Source organism: Arvicanthis niloticus, chromosome 3, assembly GCF_011762505.2.
Source record: "Arvicanthis niloticus isolate mArvNil1 chromosome 3, mArvNil1.pat.X, whole genome shotgun sequence".
In the NCBI taxonomy this organism is placed as follows: Eukaryota; Metazoa; Chordata; class Mammalia; order Rodentia; family Muridae; genus Arvicanthis; species Arvicanthis niloticus.
Genome location: NC_047660.1, coordinates 81,467,686 through 81,481,189, shown reverse-complemented (window position 1 = coordinate 81,481,189; position 13,504 = coordinate 81,467,686). Strand labels below are relative to the sequence as shown.

General features: G+C 42.7%; 1 protein-coding gene across 2 annotated transcripts in view; it reads left to right on the top strand.

Annotated features, from left to right (window-relative positions):
• Cacna2d3 (calcium voltage-gated channel auxiliary subunit alpha2delta 3) overlaps positions 1–13,504 on the top strand; it is an 800,506-nt gene that overhangs the window by 649,269 nt on the left and 137,733 nt on the right. For both annotated transcript variants that reach the window (XM_076931312.1, XM_076931311.1), the window contains 4 exons: positions 1,936–2,029; positions 5,642–5,737; positions 10,308–10,429; positions 13,410–13,490. In XM_076931312.1, the coding sequence (XP_076787427.1) occupies positions 1,936–2,029; positions 5,642–5,737; positions 10,308–10,429; positions 13,410–13,490 (393 nt within the window). The remainder of the gene's footprint in view (positions 1–1,935; positions 2,030–5,641; positions 5,738–10,307; positions 10,430–13,409; positions 13,491–13,504) is intronic.

Genomic DNA, 13,504 nt, shown 5'->3' with positions numbered 1-13,504 from the left:
AGAATCATGGCACCTGCTCCCTTCTCAGTGTACATCACTTGTCAAAGATGGGAAATCTGTTTGAAATATGGTGTCTTACAGAATAACCACAGCAATCCCAGCAGAGGTGTGTGGAGATTCTCCAGCTGTGCAGTGACAGTTTCATGGGTTGGGTTTTCTTTTAGGGATATCCTCTGGTAGGACTAGATTCAGATGGGCAGCAGATGAGACCAATTTTTCATTTCTTTGACTTGTTAATTGTTATATTAAAAACCATATATCAAGCATAGAAATACTATGAAAATATATTTTAAATTAAGCTTATTTTTTAAAAAAACCATATTTTTCATATGTGTGTGGATGTTTTGCCTACCTGCACACCTGTGTGCCACCTGAGTGTCTGCTACCCACAGAGACCAGAAGAGACCATTGAGTGATCACTGAAACTGAAGTTAAAGATGGTTGTGAGGTACCATATGGGTGCTCAGAATCAAACTCAGAGCCTCTGTGCATCTCTGCAGCTTTGAATTTGGCTTCTTTTAACCACCACTTAGCTTCTTAATATGTTGTGATGGTGCTTCTTAAGGAAGAAACATCATAGCTGGTACTGAAGCCTTTACACATCCCTGCCCTCTTTCTTTCCTTCTTCCTCCCCAAATGAGCTACTTTCCTGTATTTGTTCACAATTGTAAAGTCTTAGCATACTGATGCTGTTTAAGTAGGTATCCATGAACAGTGTACAGCTTTCTTTTCATTATGTTGCATGTTAAATGTTATAAACAGAATTTACCATCCCTCATCCAAAATTGCAAAATCTCAAATCTGAAAAACATTTAAACAACAATAATGACACCAAGCCATGCAGAAGATTCCCTTTCTGTTTGCAGTCCTATCCAGAGTTTATGTATGATATACCTATATCTATATCCATATCTGCATCTGCATCCATGTCCAGATCTATATCGATATATGAATTTTGTGTTTACATCCATGTTCTAAATCTATGTATCAGTATGTGTGTCAGATACTGTAAAAAATCTCTCAAATCTGAAATCTGAGCTACTTTTGGTGTCAAACATTTAAGTTAAGGGACCTTTAGGATAAACTTCCAGTGCTATATGAATTACTACATATGATAGTATAATACACAGATATATGTACAGCTTTTATTCCTCAGACTTAGGAAGTTTATTTGCATTGATCATTTATCTCCATTGAGTTTGTTTGCCTTATCCACAGGACTCTGGTATACAATCACATCTCAACCTAGGCACTGTCTTTCTGACAATGTATGAAATTGTTTATAGTGTTTATTCTTCATCCCTTCTACTCTCAGTACTCAGCCTGCCTCTAAGAAGCCTCTCCTAGACTCATGATCTCCTACCGTTCAACGTCTTTCACAGAACTCTGTCCAGTAGACTTTTGGATAGACACAGCTGTCCCCTTTAACATGAGGAAAAGTCTTAAATGGAAGGCATCTTGTTCTATGAGTACCCATAATTATCTATCAGTGGTGGAATCCCATTCTCATACTATGCTGAATGAAGCCTGCTGAACAAGTGATAGCTGTAGTGAGGGCTGCAGAGGCAGCGTGGCTAGACCCAGCTTTTCCAGGAGTTCTGGCTACCCATCTCCCAAATTAGGACTCAGCATGCTGGCCCTGGTATGAACTGTGAGCTGGGTGAGCTAGGAGGAGAGAGCGGAAAACCAAAGTGGGGGACACCCAAGCCTTTCTGCTTACTACTGACTAGTTCCATTGCTTGGGGCCTAGTGGTATTTTCAGTGTATCAGGTATCAGGCTGTTTTATATTTTCAGCCAGTGGGAAGTTAACTCATAAAGCAATACCCTGTATAAGAACAGAGCCTGTTGACACTTCATACCATCCCCAGGAACCTCTATGGTGCCCTTCTTTGGAGCCTAGCCAAAGCCTTCTTGTCTTCTGCCCTTCCCAACAGGTGACAAAGAATTGATTCAAGAAGTCCTGTTTGATGCTGTGGTGAGCGCCCCTATTGAAGCCTATTGGACCAGCCTGGCCCTCAACAAATCCGAGTAAGTGGCTGCATATGTCCTCCTTCGTGGCCATTTCCACTCAAGCTCCAAAATATGGTTATGGTTTAAGGAACTAAACCATTTTAGGAGCCTGGTGTTAAAGTTCTTTAATTTTCCCCTAAGCTCCTAACCACAAAAGCTAGAGGCAGAGCAGTGGCAGGGGCTTGGATGGCAACTCCAGGGCTTGACATGCAATTTGTTGAGTTTTAACATTACATGAAATTCAGTATGTGGAGGTAGGGTGACACTTCCGAGGAGTGGGGGGGGGGGTGGTGGTGGAAGGAGCTTCCAGCCTTGCCACAGCTCCCCCTCTCCCCCACCCAGGCTGGAGTGAACTTGGGAGGAGGCCAGGAGAGGTTGTGAGTAGGCTTGGGAAAAGGGTAACTGTTTTTCAGTGGGGTGTCAGTTACTGCCCTGTGGTTTTATATCTGAAGTGGAAGAGGGGGTGTAAGTGTGGGAAATCAAGAGTAGTTGATGTCAAAAACTTGGGCTAGAACAGTGTTAACAGCTTATTATTGTAATGTTTTTACTCTTAGTCTTCTTAAGCCCTCAAGTGGTAACGTATTCAGTTCTCTTTGGGTTCCTATTTGTTGATTTTCCCTTTGCTTCTACTTTCCTCTCTGTTACTGATTCTGTTTTCACTGCCATTCATTCATTCATTCATTCATTCATTCATTCATTCATTCAGTGTATATGTACTAGCCAGGCAATAGGGAAAGCAGAGGTAACTTGTATAGAAGACAGATAGCAAGTGTCCTTGTGTTTTTTTGGGATATGAAGTCATTTACTCTAGTGAACACTGTAGTGAAGGCGGGAGTACAGACAAGGAGATTATGAGAGGACACAGAGTGGATGGGAGAGACAGTGCCAATCCAAGGGCAATGGGAACTTCAGAAAGATGAACTGGCCAGATCTAGAGCCATGAAGGGAGAAAATAGTCCTCATGTTTGAAGAATTTGAGGTTCCTGAGAAATGTGGAAAGTGGTGGGGTGGTGGCAGGTGATAAGAGGAAGCAGCAGTACGTGGGGTGTGTCTGGACCTTGAGGGTCAGAGTAGAGATTTTTGGAATAAAGCCAGTGTGTAGCATATGTTAGGCAAGTTAGTTTATCACTGAGTTGTGTCCCCACCCTTAAGATTTTGGATTTTATATTCAGAATATTGGAAAACCATTGAAAACTTTTAAGAAAGAGACTATGACAGATTTGCTTTATTTTAAATAGAAATAACCTCTCTATCACTGCATATAAAATAGAACATAATAGGGTAGGAACCAGCGGCAAGGCTCTGAGACATCCATGTATATGCCATACATATCAGGACAGTGGGCCCAGTCAAGGCCCACATGTTGCTTGCTTCAAAGGTTAAGCTCCTTCACCCTATGCCAAGACCTGCTGGTGGTTTGTGGTGTGAGCAGAGGGAGGCTGAGCCTTCCATTTTCATTACCAGATTGGCACAATAAGCCCTTGGGAATATAGTGCTGTTTTACAGGAGAGAAGATAAGGAAGGAGGAGGAGATCCTGGCTAGGCATGGCCAGAGCCTTTCCAGACACCAAAGGTCTCACCACAAAAAACTTCTAGTGGGTAGTCTGTCATGATGGTGGGGCTCCAAGGAGAGACTGCCATGTCTATTATTCTTTGGGCTGTCATCTTACCTGCATAGATCATATTCCATAGAAGGATGGGAAAGAATCAAAGCCTAGCTAGGGTTTCTTTCTCTCACAAGTATGTAATATTTCTTTTAGGGTCTTATGAAACTCTGAATTTGGAGCAAAGGTTGCTGATTCATCTCCCTTACATGCTACAGATGTCTTAAATGGTAGCTTGTCTCACTGTGCACATCTGCAGCTGATTGGATAACCTTCCAATTTGGTGTAAGCTCCAAACAGCGCCAAATACATCATGTTAAGTTTTATTCACCCCTTATATACTTAAAGGTAGTACTGGCCACCTCATCTACTGTCAAAGACTAAGAAATCAAAAACTCTATATTGAAAATGACACAGACAGTGCTTTGGAACAAATTGCTACTCCCATGTAAGACAGAAGCAGCCCAAGGATGGCCATTATATTCATAATTTGTATGTTGAAAAAATTGTGTTTGTGGAAAAGAACTTTTCCTTTTCTCAAAGAAGACTCCTATGTTGGAATCTCCTAGAGAACAGGCGCAGATGCAACGATGCTCTGGAAGACGAACACTGGTATAGAGAATGTCCTTTATAAAGACAGTTGTTGGCATTTCTGTGCATGAAACTCTTTGGAGGGAATGCTGGAAGAAGCCATTTGCGGTTATTGCCCTTCTTTTTGCTTTAACTGAACTGATCAAAGCGGGCAGAGTAATATAGGATTCATTTTAACTTACAGTTTCAGAGTTCCAGTCACAGTCTCTTGGCCCCATGTGTTTGTATAGAGCACCATGGTGGCAACAATATGTGGCAGGGGAGAGCTCTTGCTCTGCTTTATTATAAATAGGAGAGAGAGAGAGAGAGAGAGAGAGAGAGAGAGAGAGAGAGAGAGAGAGAGAGAGAGGTGAGGGAGGGAGGCAGGGAGGCAGGGAGGCAGGGAGGAGGCAGGGAGGCAGGGAGGCAGGGAGGCAGGGAGGCAGGGAGGCAGGGAGGCAGGGAGGCAGGGAGGCAGGGAGGCAGGGAGGCAGGGAGGCAGGGAGGCAGGGAGGCAGGGAGGCAGGGAGGCAGGGAGGGGGAGAGGGAGAGGAGGGGAGAGAAGAGGAGGAAGAAGAGAAGGGGAAAGGAGAAGAAAAATGATGATGATGGTGGTGATGGTGATGGGGAAGATGAGGAAGAAGAGGAGGAGGAAGAGGAGGAGGAGGAGGAGGAGGAGGAGGAGGAGGAGGAGGAGGAGGAGGAGGAAGAGAGAAAGAGCCAGGGATGAGACTTCTTAAGTCTGTCTCCAATGATTTTCTCCCACTAGCTAAGTAGTACATCCTCTTAATGTTAACAGAATTCCCAAAATAGTACCCACTGCCCAAGGACCAAGTCCCCAGCACATGAGCATTTGAAGAATATTTTGTGAACACTATTTCATTCATCTCTTTGGGAATGGTTTTGAGAATAAGCTGTGTGCTCTAGTCAAAGCTATAAATTCTTTTCCAGCTGTGTAGAATCCATGGTTGTGGGATACTACAAAGTTGGTTCAACTGACTCCTCTCTGTTTCCTTTCATGAGGAAGACCCAACCAACAGTATGAAGACCAGAAATATACTTGGTAGCATCACAGTAAAAACATGCCCTGTGGACATCTGCCCATCCTTCCTCTAAAGTCTCTGGTTGCTTTCTCTAGGCCTCTACCAAAAACCTTACAATGAGAAGTGTTTGTAGTTGGAAGTGTGATTTTTCTTGCTTTTTTTTCGGCAGGGGTTCTCTTCATCTTTCCTGCAAGTCTTTTTAAACATGCTGTGTCAGGGATAGGAATTAGCAGCCTGACCTTGGCTCATGCGTGGATGTATATATGTTCGCCAGTGCGAGTTTCCCTCGTGACTTTTAAAGTTCAGGTTTCAAAGCTGCCGTTTTGTCAAACATCCTGTGAGTCTTGAGATGCAAAAGCCATTATCTGCTTACTGTCTAGAAGCACTCCCTGACGTCTGCTGTTCTGTTTCAGGAATTCTGACAAGGGTGTAGAGGTCGCCTTCCTCGGCACTCGCACAGGCCTCTCAAGAATCAACCTGTTTGTGGGGGCCGAACAACTCACCAATCAGTAAGTAGGAGGGCCCCTCTTCAGGGCCCAGTGAACTCCTCAAAGCAGAGATTCAAAGGCGGTTTATTTCATTTCTTAATGTCCAGGCCACCTAAAGCCTGCTGAGAGTCTCTCTTTTCTACCATGGGAGCCCCAGTACATGTGTTCACCTGTCAGTTGCTCCTTCCCAACCCTTTGTTCTTAGAACTCACTGGCTTCTTCCCACTGTCCTGGAGTCCTCTCCTGCCTGGCGAGTCATCTCAGACTTGACTTGGGAGATGATACAGCTGCTGGGGAACAGCTGGAAGGAAGGACATCATGGCTCATGATTAGGGCACTCATCCTGAAGCTCTTCCCAGGAATTACTGCCAGGGTCTCAGGTCTGCTCCTGATTTGTTTGTGTTTCAATAAACCTCTGCACCTCCACACTCAGCTTGAAAGGACACAGAACCCCTCTTCCAGAGGTAGGCTCTCTGAGGGTGTCAGGATTGACACTGTCTCCATGTTGCTCTCAAGAGAACTCAACGAACAGGGACAAACCATAGCTCAATCCAGCACCCAGCTGCTTATCTAGTCATGCTAGTCCTGATTCTTAAGGAGCTTAAAGTCCTTGGTCAACATATGGGTGTTTCATTAGCATGGGCCAATAGTCTGAATCTTCCCTAAGTTCGTTGATAGGTTTTTTTTTTCTCAATCTCTTTTCTCTGACACAGGAGCATCATTAGGTCAGGGACAGATGGGGCCTAAGATTCAGCAAAGTCTGAGGCATTTAATTGACTGAGTTTAGAGGTTCCCAGAAAACATTTCACAACAAACCTCCAGGAACAATAGTAATCCACACTGTGGCCATGAGTTTGAGAGGAGCTGACCCTTCAGGTCTCATGAGGGAGATGTCCCTTCCCTAAAGGTCCAGTTCAGCGGTGTCCCTTCCTGTTAAATGGGACCCTGGCCCCAGCCAAGTTTGACAAGTGGTATATGAGTCCACTTTTAGATATTTGGAGAGATGGGCTTTGACTTCCTTCTCAAGGACTTCTGCTGTCTCTTTTCCAGAAGCTCCCGTCTATCGCTTTGTGTTTTTCACACACACAAATAAGCAAACAAGCAAATAGCAATAGTGAAACAGCAACTTGCTGATATACTAGTGGTTAGGGTGGATCTGAAAGGCTGTAGACCCACACTTGAGAATGCCAGATTGCCTGGTGCATTTTACTTCCAGGCCTCTTTTCTGGTCATCTGGAAAGTGGGAGTTATAGTCACCTTTGGTTATTGTGAGGATTAAATCCTTGTAACTTATATAGTCATACCTGTGTCTGTGATGGCCAAACCCATGGCAATGCAATGACCCATATCAGATGCAGTAGATTCTCCCTGACTGTCAGGGCAGATTTCTTCCATCTTCAGTAAACTCATATTGTGGCTTCACATGCAGGTGGCTTAACATTTACAGTTTTATATCATTGGCCTTTGTTTCCTTCAGTGGTTTTCACTGAGATCCAACAGTTTGGGGGTAAATTCTTGAAGCCATGGCTAGAAAGTTAGGTTGTGTGTGTGTGTGTGTGTGTGTGTGTGTGTATAGATGTACATACATATATGTGAGCACACACACTTATAAGCACAGAAGAAGCTGGATCCTTCAGAGCTATGGTTGCAGAATCTCCGGCTTGTTCTGTGGGTGCTGGAATCTGAACTCTGGTCTTCATTATTACACAGGAAGTGCTCTTAACCTGTGAACCATCTGTCCAGCCCTAGAAAGTTTTAGAATTTCTGATTTTTGCTTTTGACTATGACATGAAAGGAAGAGCTCAGAGATCTAGATAACACTAAATTTTTTGACCAGAATTAACCTGTACCATAATGAGTTTCCAATAGTGGGATTCTATTTCTTTCCCCTACAACTTACATCAGAAATAAATCAATATGGTCATGGACCCTATTACTTAGTCATCAGCCCAGTGTCCTTTATGTATTTCTGGTGATCTTCCATGTACCATACATACAGCACAGGTGATATTAGTCTGCACAGTGTAGTTCCAAGCCTTTTCTACAATCTGAAGTTTAAAACAGAACTATTTCCTACTTAGCACATAAGCCACAGTGAGTCAAAACTTGAGCTATAAGAAACGTAGGCTTTTGCTTGTGCTCCTTTCGAATGACAGAGCCCTTTCATGCCTGGTGTTCTTTGTCACTGTTTCCTCTTAAGGCTTATACTGTCATCCCCACTTATCAGAGGGGTAAATGAGGGCACAAAGAGTCTCTTGACCCGCTCAAGCTGTCTCCTGAATCACTGCTTGGTAGTTGACAGACCTTCCAGGATCCCCAGCAACGTGATCCTTTCTCAAATACCAGAATTAATGGAAAGATAATGCTACCAATTCCTGCTTGTGGCATTCCAGGTTTATTGCCCTAAACACCATGACTCTGAACACAGGCCCCTGGAGTAACAGGAAGGGCTATATACTTCAAGCTCCTCCTACCCGTCACTGTGTATCTCACCATCAAATATATGTGAAAATGCTCATCTCTTACTGGATGTGCCTATGAATGGCCCAGTGGCCCAGGGGAGACAACATCTGTTCTTTCCTCTATGAGCTAGAGAGCAGAGACACCTACTACATCTGTGCAAGCCAGGTCTATAAAATATTTCATGTCCAAAGAAGAAATGACAAAGGTAAAAGCTAATATGTGTGATACATTCCTTTGAACCAGGAAGCTTGACTCGTGTATAGAGCACTGAGCATGGAAGATCCCCTACCCTGCTCTGTGACTAGCACAGGGGATTCCCAACTTTTTCAGTCCTTTTCAGGATATTTAGTTGGTATTTTGGATCAAAAGGGGACAATTTTATCATTTCTTAAAAAGTTTAAGGATAGATTTCTAGAAAGGAGTGTTGTTAGGGAGGGCCAGTAAACAGATGTGATCAGCTATACTAAAACTAGTTTTGTTCTGCTATGGTCAGTCCCAGTCGTATACAATTTTATGATGACTATTAACCCAATGGGCCATTTACAAAGGAAGATGGTCATACTACCGAGGGCAATTTAGGGAATCTGGGAACTATTTTAATGAATGAAATTTGTTTTAAATGCTTGTAGCACTTTTTTCTGTATATGGGATCAAATTTATCTGGTGATATTAAACATTTATTCAGTGCTTGCTGAATGCCTAAGCCTGGGTATATTGAAGAGAATAATGTTTCTGTCTTTGTAGAAGACTGAGGCCTTCTAGCAAGGTTTCAGGGAGGCCAAATTCAGAAGTTTTTCTGTTTGTTTGTTTTGTTTTGTTTTCTTTCAATGAAGTGGGATATACTTCTTGGGTGGAAGTCAGGAGAACCCTGACTAGTCACATTATAAAACTAAAGGTCAATAAATACTCACTGGGAGAGACGTCCCAAAACCCTTATTGGGAATCTGAAACTAGACAGTTGCAAACCCTATGTACTATCTTTCTTCTACATTCATAGCTATGAAAAAGTTTAATTTTAGACAAAAAACAGAGTAACCATTTAACCATAAATTTATTTTTATTGCTACTTCATAGCTATTTTTTCTATTGTTATGAATCATAATGTAAATATGCATTTTCTGATGGTCCTCAACCCTCAAATGAGTCATGGCCAACAGGCTAAGAACTTCTGATCTACACTCACACTGACTGTTGTGCCCAGAGGTTGCTTCTTAGATATTGAGTTCGCAGCTATCCATCATGAGGACTATGTATTTAAAGCTCTTTGGAGAAGATGCACGAAGCTGAGCAAAATGCTGTCCACAGGGGCTTGGGGGTAGAGATGTGATAATCTGTAAATTAGGCCCATAGAAAAAGAAGGCTATGTGACCAAATACCTCAGGGACTTTATTGAGACAAGAGCTTAAATGTGTCATGTGACTAGATTCATTTGGAAGATGATTTCTGATGCATACTTTGTGATGCATTTCAAAACATCTGAAACAACAGAATCTTAATGTACACACATTCACACAAACAAACACATACACACTGACACACACACACTGCTAAGTTGGAGAAGTGACAGATATGACATTTACATATTGATTCTTCCTCTAATAGATGCGCAAATAAAAAATATATTGTACTCTATAAGTTCTACACAGTAGTTATCTACCAAAAATAAAATCTCAATAACAAGAATGATTTTGACTTTAAGAGGATGCTGTAGGAAAGAGCATGGAGTGTTCTCCTTAGGGAGAAATGCCAAGGGCAAGGGGAAGGCCAGGAAGACCAGGAAAGGGGGCACAGAGGGCCTGGGAACCATCCTGGGTGTCTAGAGATAAGGAACAGAAGCAAAGAAGAACCTGAAGGACCTAATAGGGGGATAATTTAAATTCCCTTACAGCTCTCCCACTAGTTTCCTTACTATAGTGTGGCTTCATCTCACTCTCTCAGAATCTGACTCTCAGACCCCGCAAGGTACTTTTGAGTAAAGGGGGTTGCATAGTGATGACTTGGGTCTCTACTGGGCTGAAGAGGGCAAGTTGAACTTCTAAAACCCAACCCTGGTCTCTCCTGACAAAGGCTCTTGGATGTCCCATGTGCACCACAAGTGGTACAGCACACTCTTCTCATTCCTTTTCAGGGACTTTCTGAAGGCTGGAGACAAAGAGAACATTTTTAATGCGGATCATTTCCCTCTCTGGTACAGAAGAGCTGCTGAGCAGATTCCAGGAAGTTTTGTCTACTCCATCCCCTTCAGCACAGGTGGGTAGGAGCGCTTACGGTTTCACTCTGCTGGCCTGATCATCGTGGGAATTTGTGTGAATCCTTGAGAGAGCCATGTTCAGCCTTTAGCCAGTGCAGAATATATTAGTATGTCTGAGCCAGTGACCTGTTCTACTTTGATGACAAACTCCAATACAGTGGAGGTTTGCCTCAGCCAAATGGCACAAAAGGCATTTTAGGAAACAAGGTTGGTGTTTTGCGTCCTATGGAATTTGAGTGCAAACTTCTCAGTCAATTTTTTTTCAATCCCCATGTAAAAGAAGGTTTGTTAGAAAATTCTGTGATTTACACTCCTTCAGACATCCACAAGTCCTATTTTAAATGATCAGACCTAAACTTATAAGTGGAAGGAAGACATAGTATCCACTCTCCATCCCCTCTCTTAGATAAGACCTTACTTTCCACGCCTGACTTGGTATTCACAATGTAGCCCAGGATAGCATTGAACTTAATGAAAATCAGTTCTCCTGCCTCTGCCTCCTAAGTGCTAGAATTACAGGTGTTTACCAAAGACAACCAGCAGGACCAAGGCTTTTTATAATGGTATAAACTTCACTGGCTTATCAGAGGTTTCAGTGACCAGTAAGATCCATAGAACTAAGAATTCTTATAGCTTTAAGCTACAAAACAATTAGCATTACCTGCCCCCCCCCTATACTCTGAAATATAAGTGTTGGCTTATTTTAATATTAAGTGTTAGTTGGAAGACAGAGTGGGCACTTCAGTTACCCCTGGATTATTGTTATCTCAGTCTACAGTACTTTTAAGACTCTGCCTAAAAAAGTTCTATATGGAACATGCTAGAAGCTCCTGAGAATGAGATCCAGTTCTATAAATGTGGGCTGCTCTGGGAAGTTTACTCTACTATCATACTTTATTTTAGGGCTGATTATTTTAAAATTTATTTTTGTTTTATGTACATTGGTGTTTTACCTACATGTATGTCTATATGAGGGTGTAAGATCCCCTTGAACTGGAGTTGTAGACAGCTGTGATCTACTATGGGAGTGCTAGAAATTGAACTTAGTCATGTCCTCTGGAAGAGCAGCCAGTACTCTTAACCACTGAGCCATCTCTCCAGTTCCACTGAAGGCCTACAGTATCTCAACCTTTGAAAAAATGTTCCTAGCTCAATTGTGACACAAGTCCCACAGTGCTTTTGGTGTCACCTGTCTGTATAACTCTTAGCACTTTCTCATTCCTGTGAATGACGATGTTTGTAGTCAGGGTGCCTCTGATATATTACAGAAGACATGATGACAGAGGTCTATGGAGATGGGCATAACAGGAAGCACCAACCAGAAGTTACTCTTCTTGTTCTGCAACAAAATACCCAAGAAAAACACTTTCTGGAAGGGCAGGCTTATTTGGGCTCCCAATTGCAACACATTCCATCATGATCATGCCAGTCAAATCAAGGCAGTTGGGGCAGGAAGCCAGATGGTAACAGTCACAACTGGAATGCAACAAACGAATAGCAAGTGGGGCCAGACCATCAACCTCAACCCCACCCTGCCAAGTGACCCATTTCCTCCCTCCAGCAGTTTTACCTCCTCAAGGTTCCACAAACTTCTCAAACTATACCCTCACCTGGGGACCTAACATTCAAGCACACGAGTCACAGACAAGAGTCCTTCATTAATGGAGAGATGTTGAGGCCTAAAGTGGAGTCCCTGTTCAGGAGCCAAAAATGTTGTGGCCCTCTCCATTCCACGCTTGGTGGCCACTGTATCCCAGCCCAAGCTGCCGCTCCGGTCAGCAGGTTGGGGTTCAGCAAGAGAGAGTGAGGCGGACTCGAAGAATGGAGACCAGACAGAGTGTGTTTCAATCCCGTTTATTCTTCAGTCTCTCTTCCTAGTCCAAGTCCCAAGTCTTGAGTTCCTAGTTCCTAGTTCCTAGTTGTACTCAATCTCTGTACTCAATCTCTATAATAACTAACTCCAAGTTGTTCTCTCTAAAGTGTCTGATTCTCTCCCTTTTATATGTCTCACTTCTAAGCCATGCCTGTAAGTCATACCTTTAATCATGCCCTTAGGTCTTGTCTCTAAATCTGATCTCTAAGTCACACTCTTAAGTCACACACTTTTAATCTCATACACCTTTAATCTCACACACCCAAGGAAATTCCTGGGTATCTAAAGCAAGATGTTATCAGAGTGTGCTCAGCTGTTGTAGGCTATTGTAATCCAAGTCTCATGTCAGGGTATATGGCTCAAGATGGCGGCAAAGCTGATAGCCGCTTTCTGCTAAAAGTCGGCTCCCAACAGAGAGACTCAAACAAAGGGGAAATTTTAGCACTGAGATTCCCATATGGGACAGTTTATGTACTGTCATGGCTAGGAGGCTTGTTCCTAGTGTGAGGATTCTGGACAATTCTCTTGTTTATACATCTCTGAGAATGGATACCTCTAGATTTTAATTTGTAGTTAGCAGCTATTGGAACTGTTTTTACTAATAGGAAGCCAATACTTGCTCTATATTATCACCACATTAATAGAGTTTGAATAACATGTTCACTCCAGTTATCTCCTTATTCAAGTGTTTTTGCTTAGAAAAAAAATGTTCTTAAAATTTGAAGTTTATAAACTGGTTAATAGCTATATAACAAATCTAGGATACAGCAGCTAACTTAACAATAATTTCAGAATTAGGTTTCAGGCAACCATATTTACAGAGTTAACAAGAATCAGACCACAGACATGGATAAGCATGTCAGGGAGTTACCACGGATTACAAAGCCTTTTTGTTCATCAGTGGTTTTAATATGAAGAACTGAACTCTCCCCAGAGGAGGTAGTAGCAAGTTATCATGTTGCTTCCAGAATTGATGGCAGAGTGTCCACATTCTAGAGCATTCTGGACTCTGGACACAGAGTCCCAGCAAATTTTACAGATGAATGTTTGATATCCTGGACCCCAGATTGCTTCAATTTTCCTTATGGTGAGTTTTCTTTCTATAGGAACAGTCAACAAAAGCAATGTGGTGACAGCAAGTACCTCCATCCAGCTCCTGGATGAGCGGAAATCTCCCGTGGTGGCAGGTAAACAATGATTT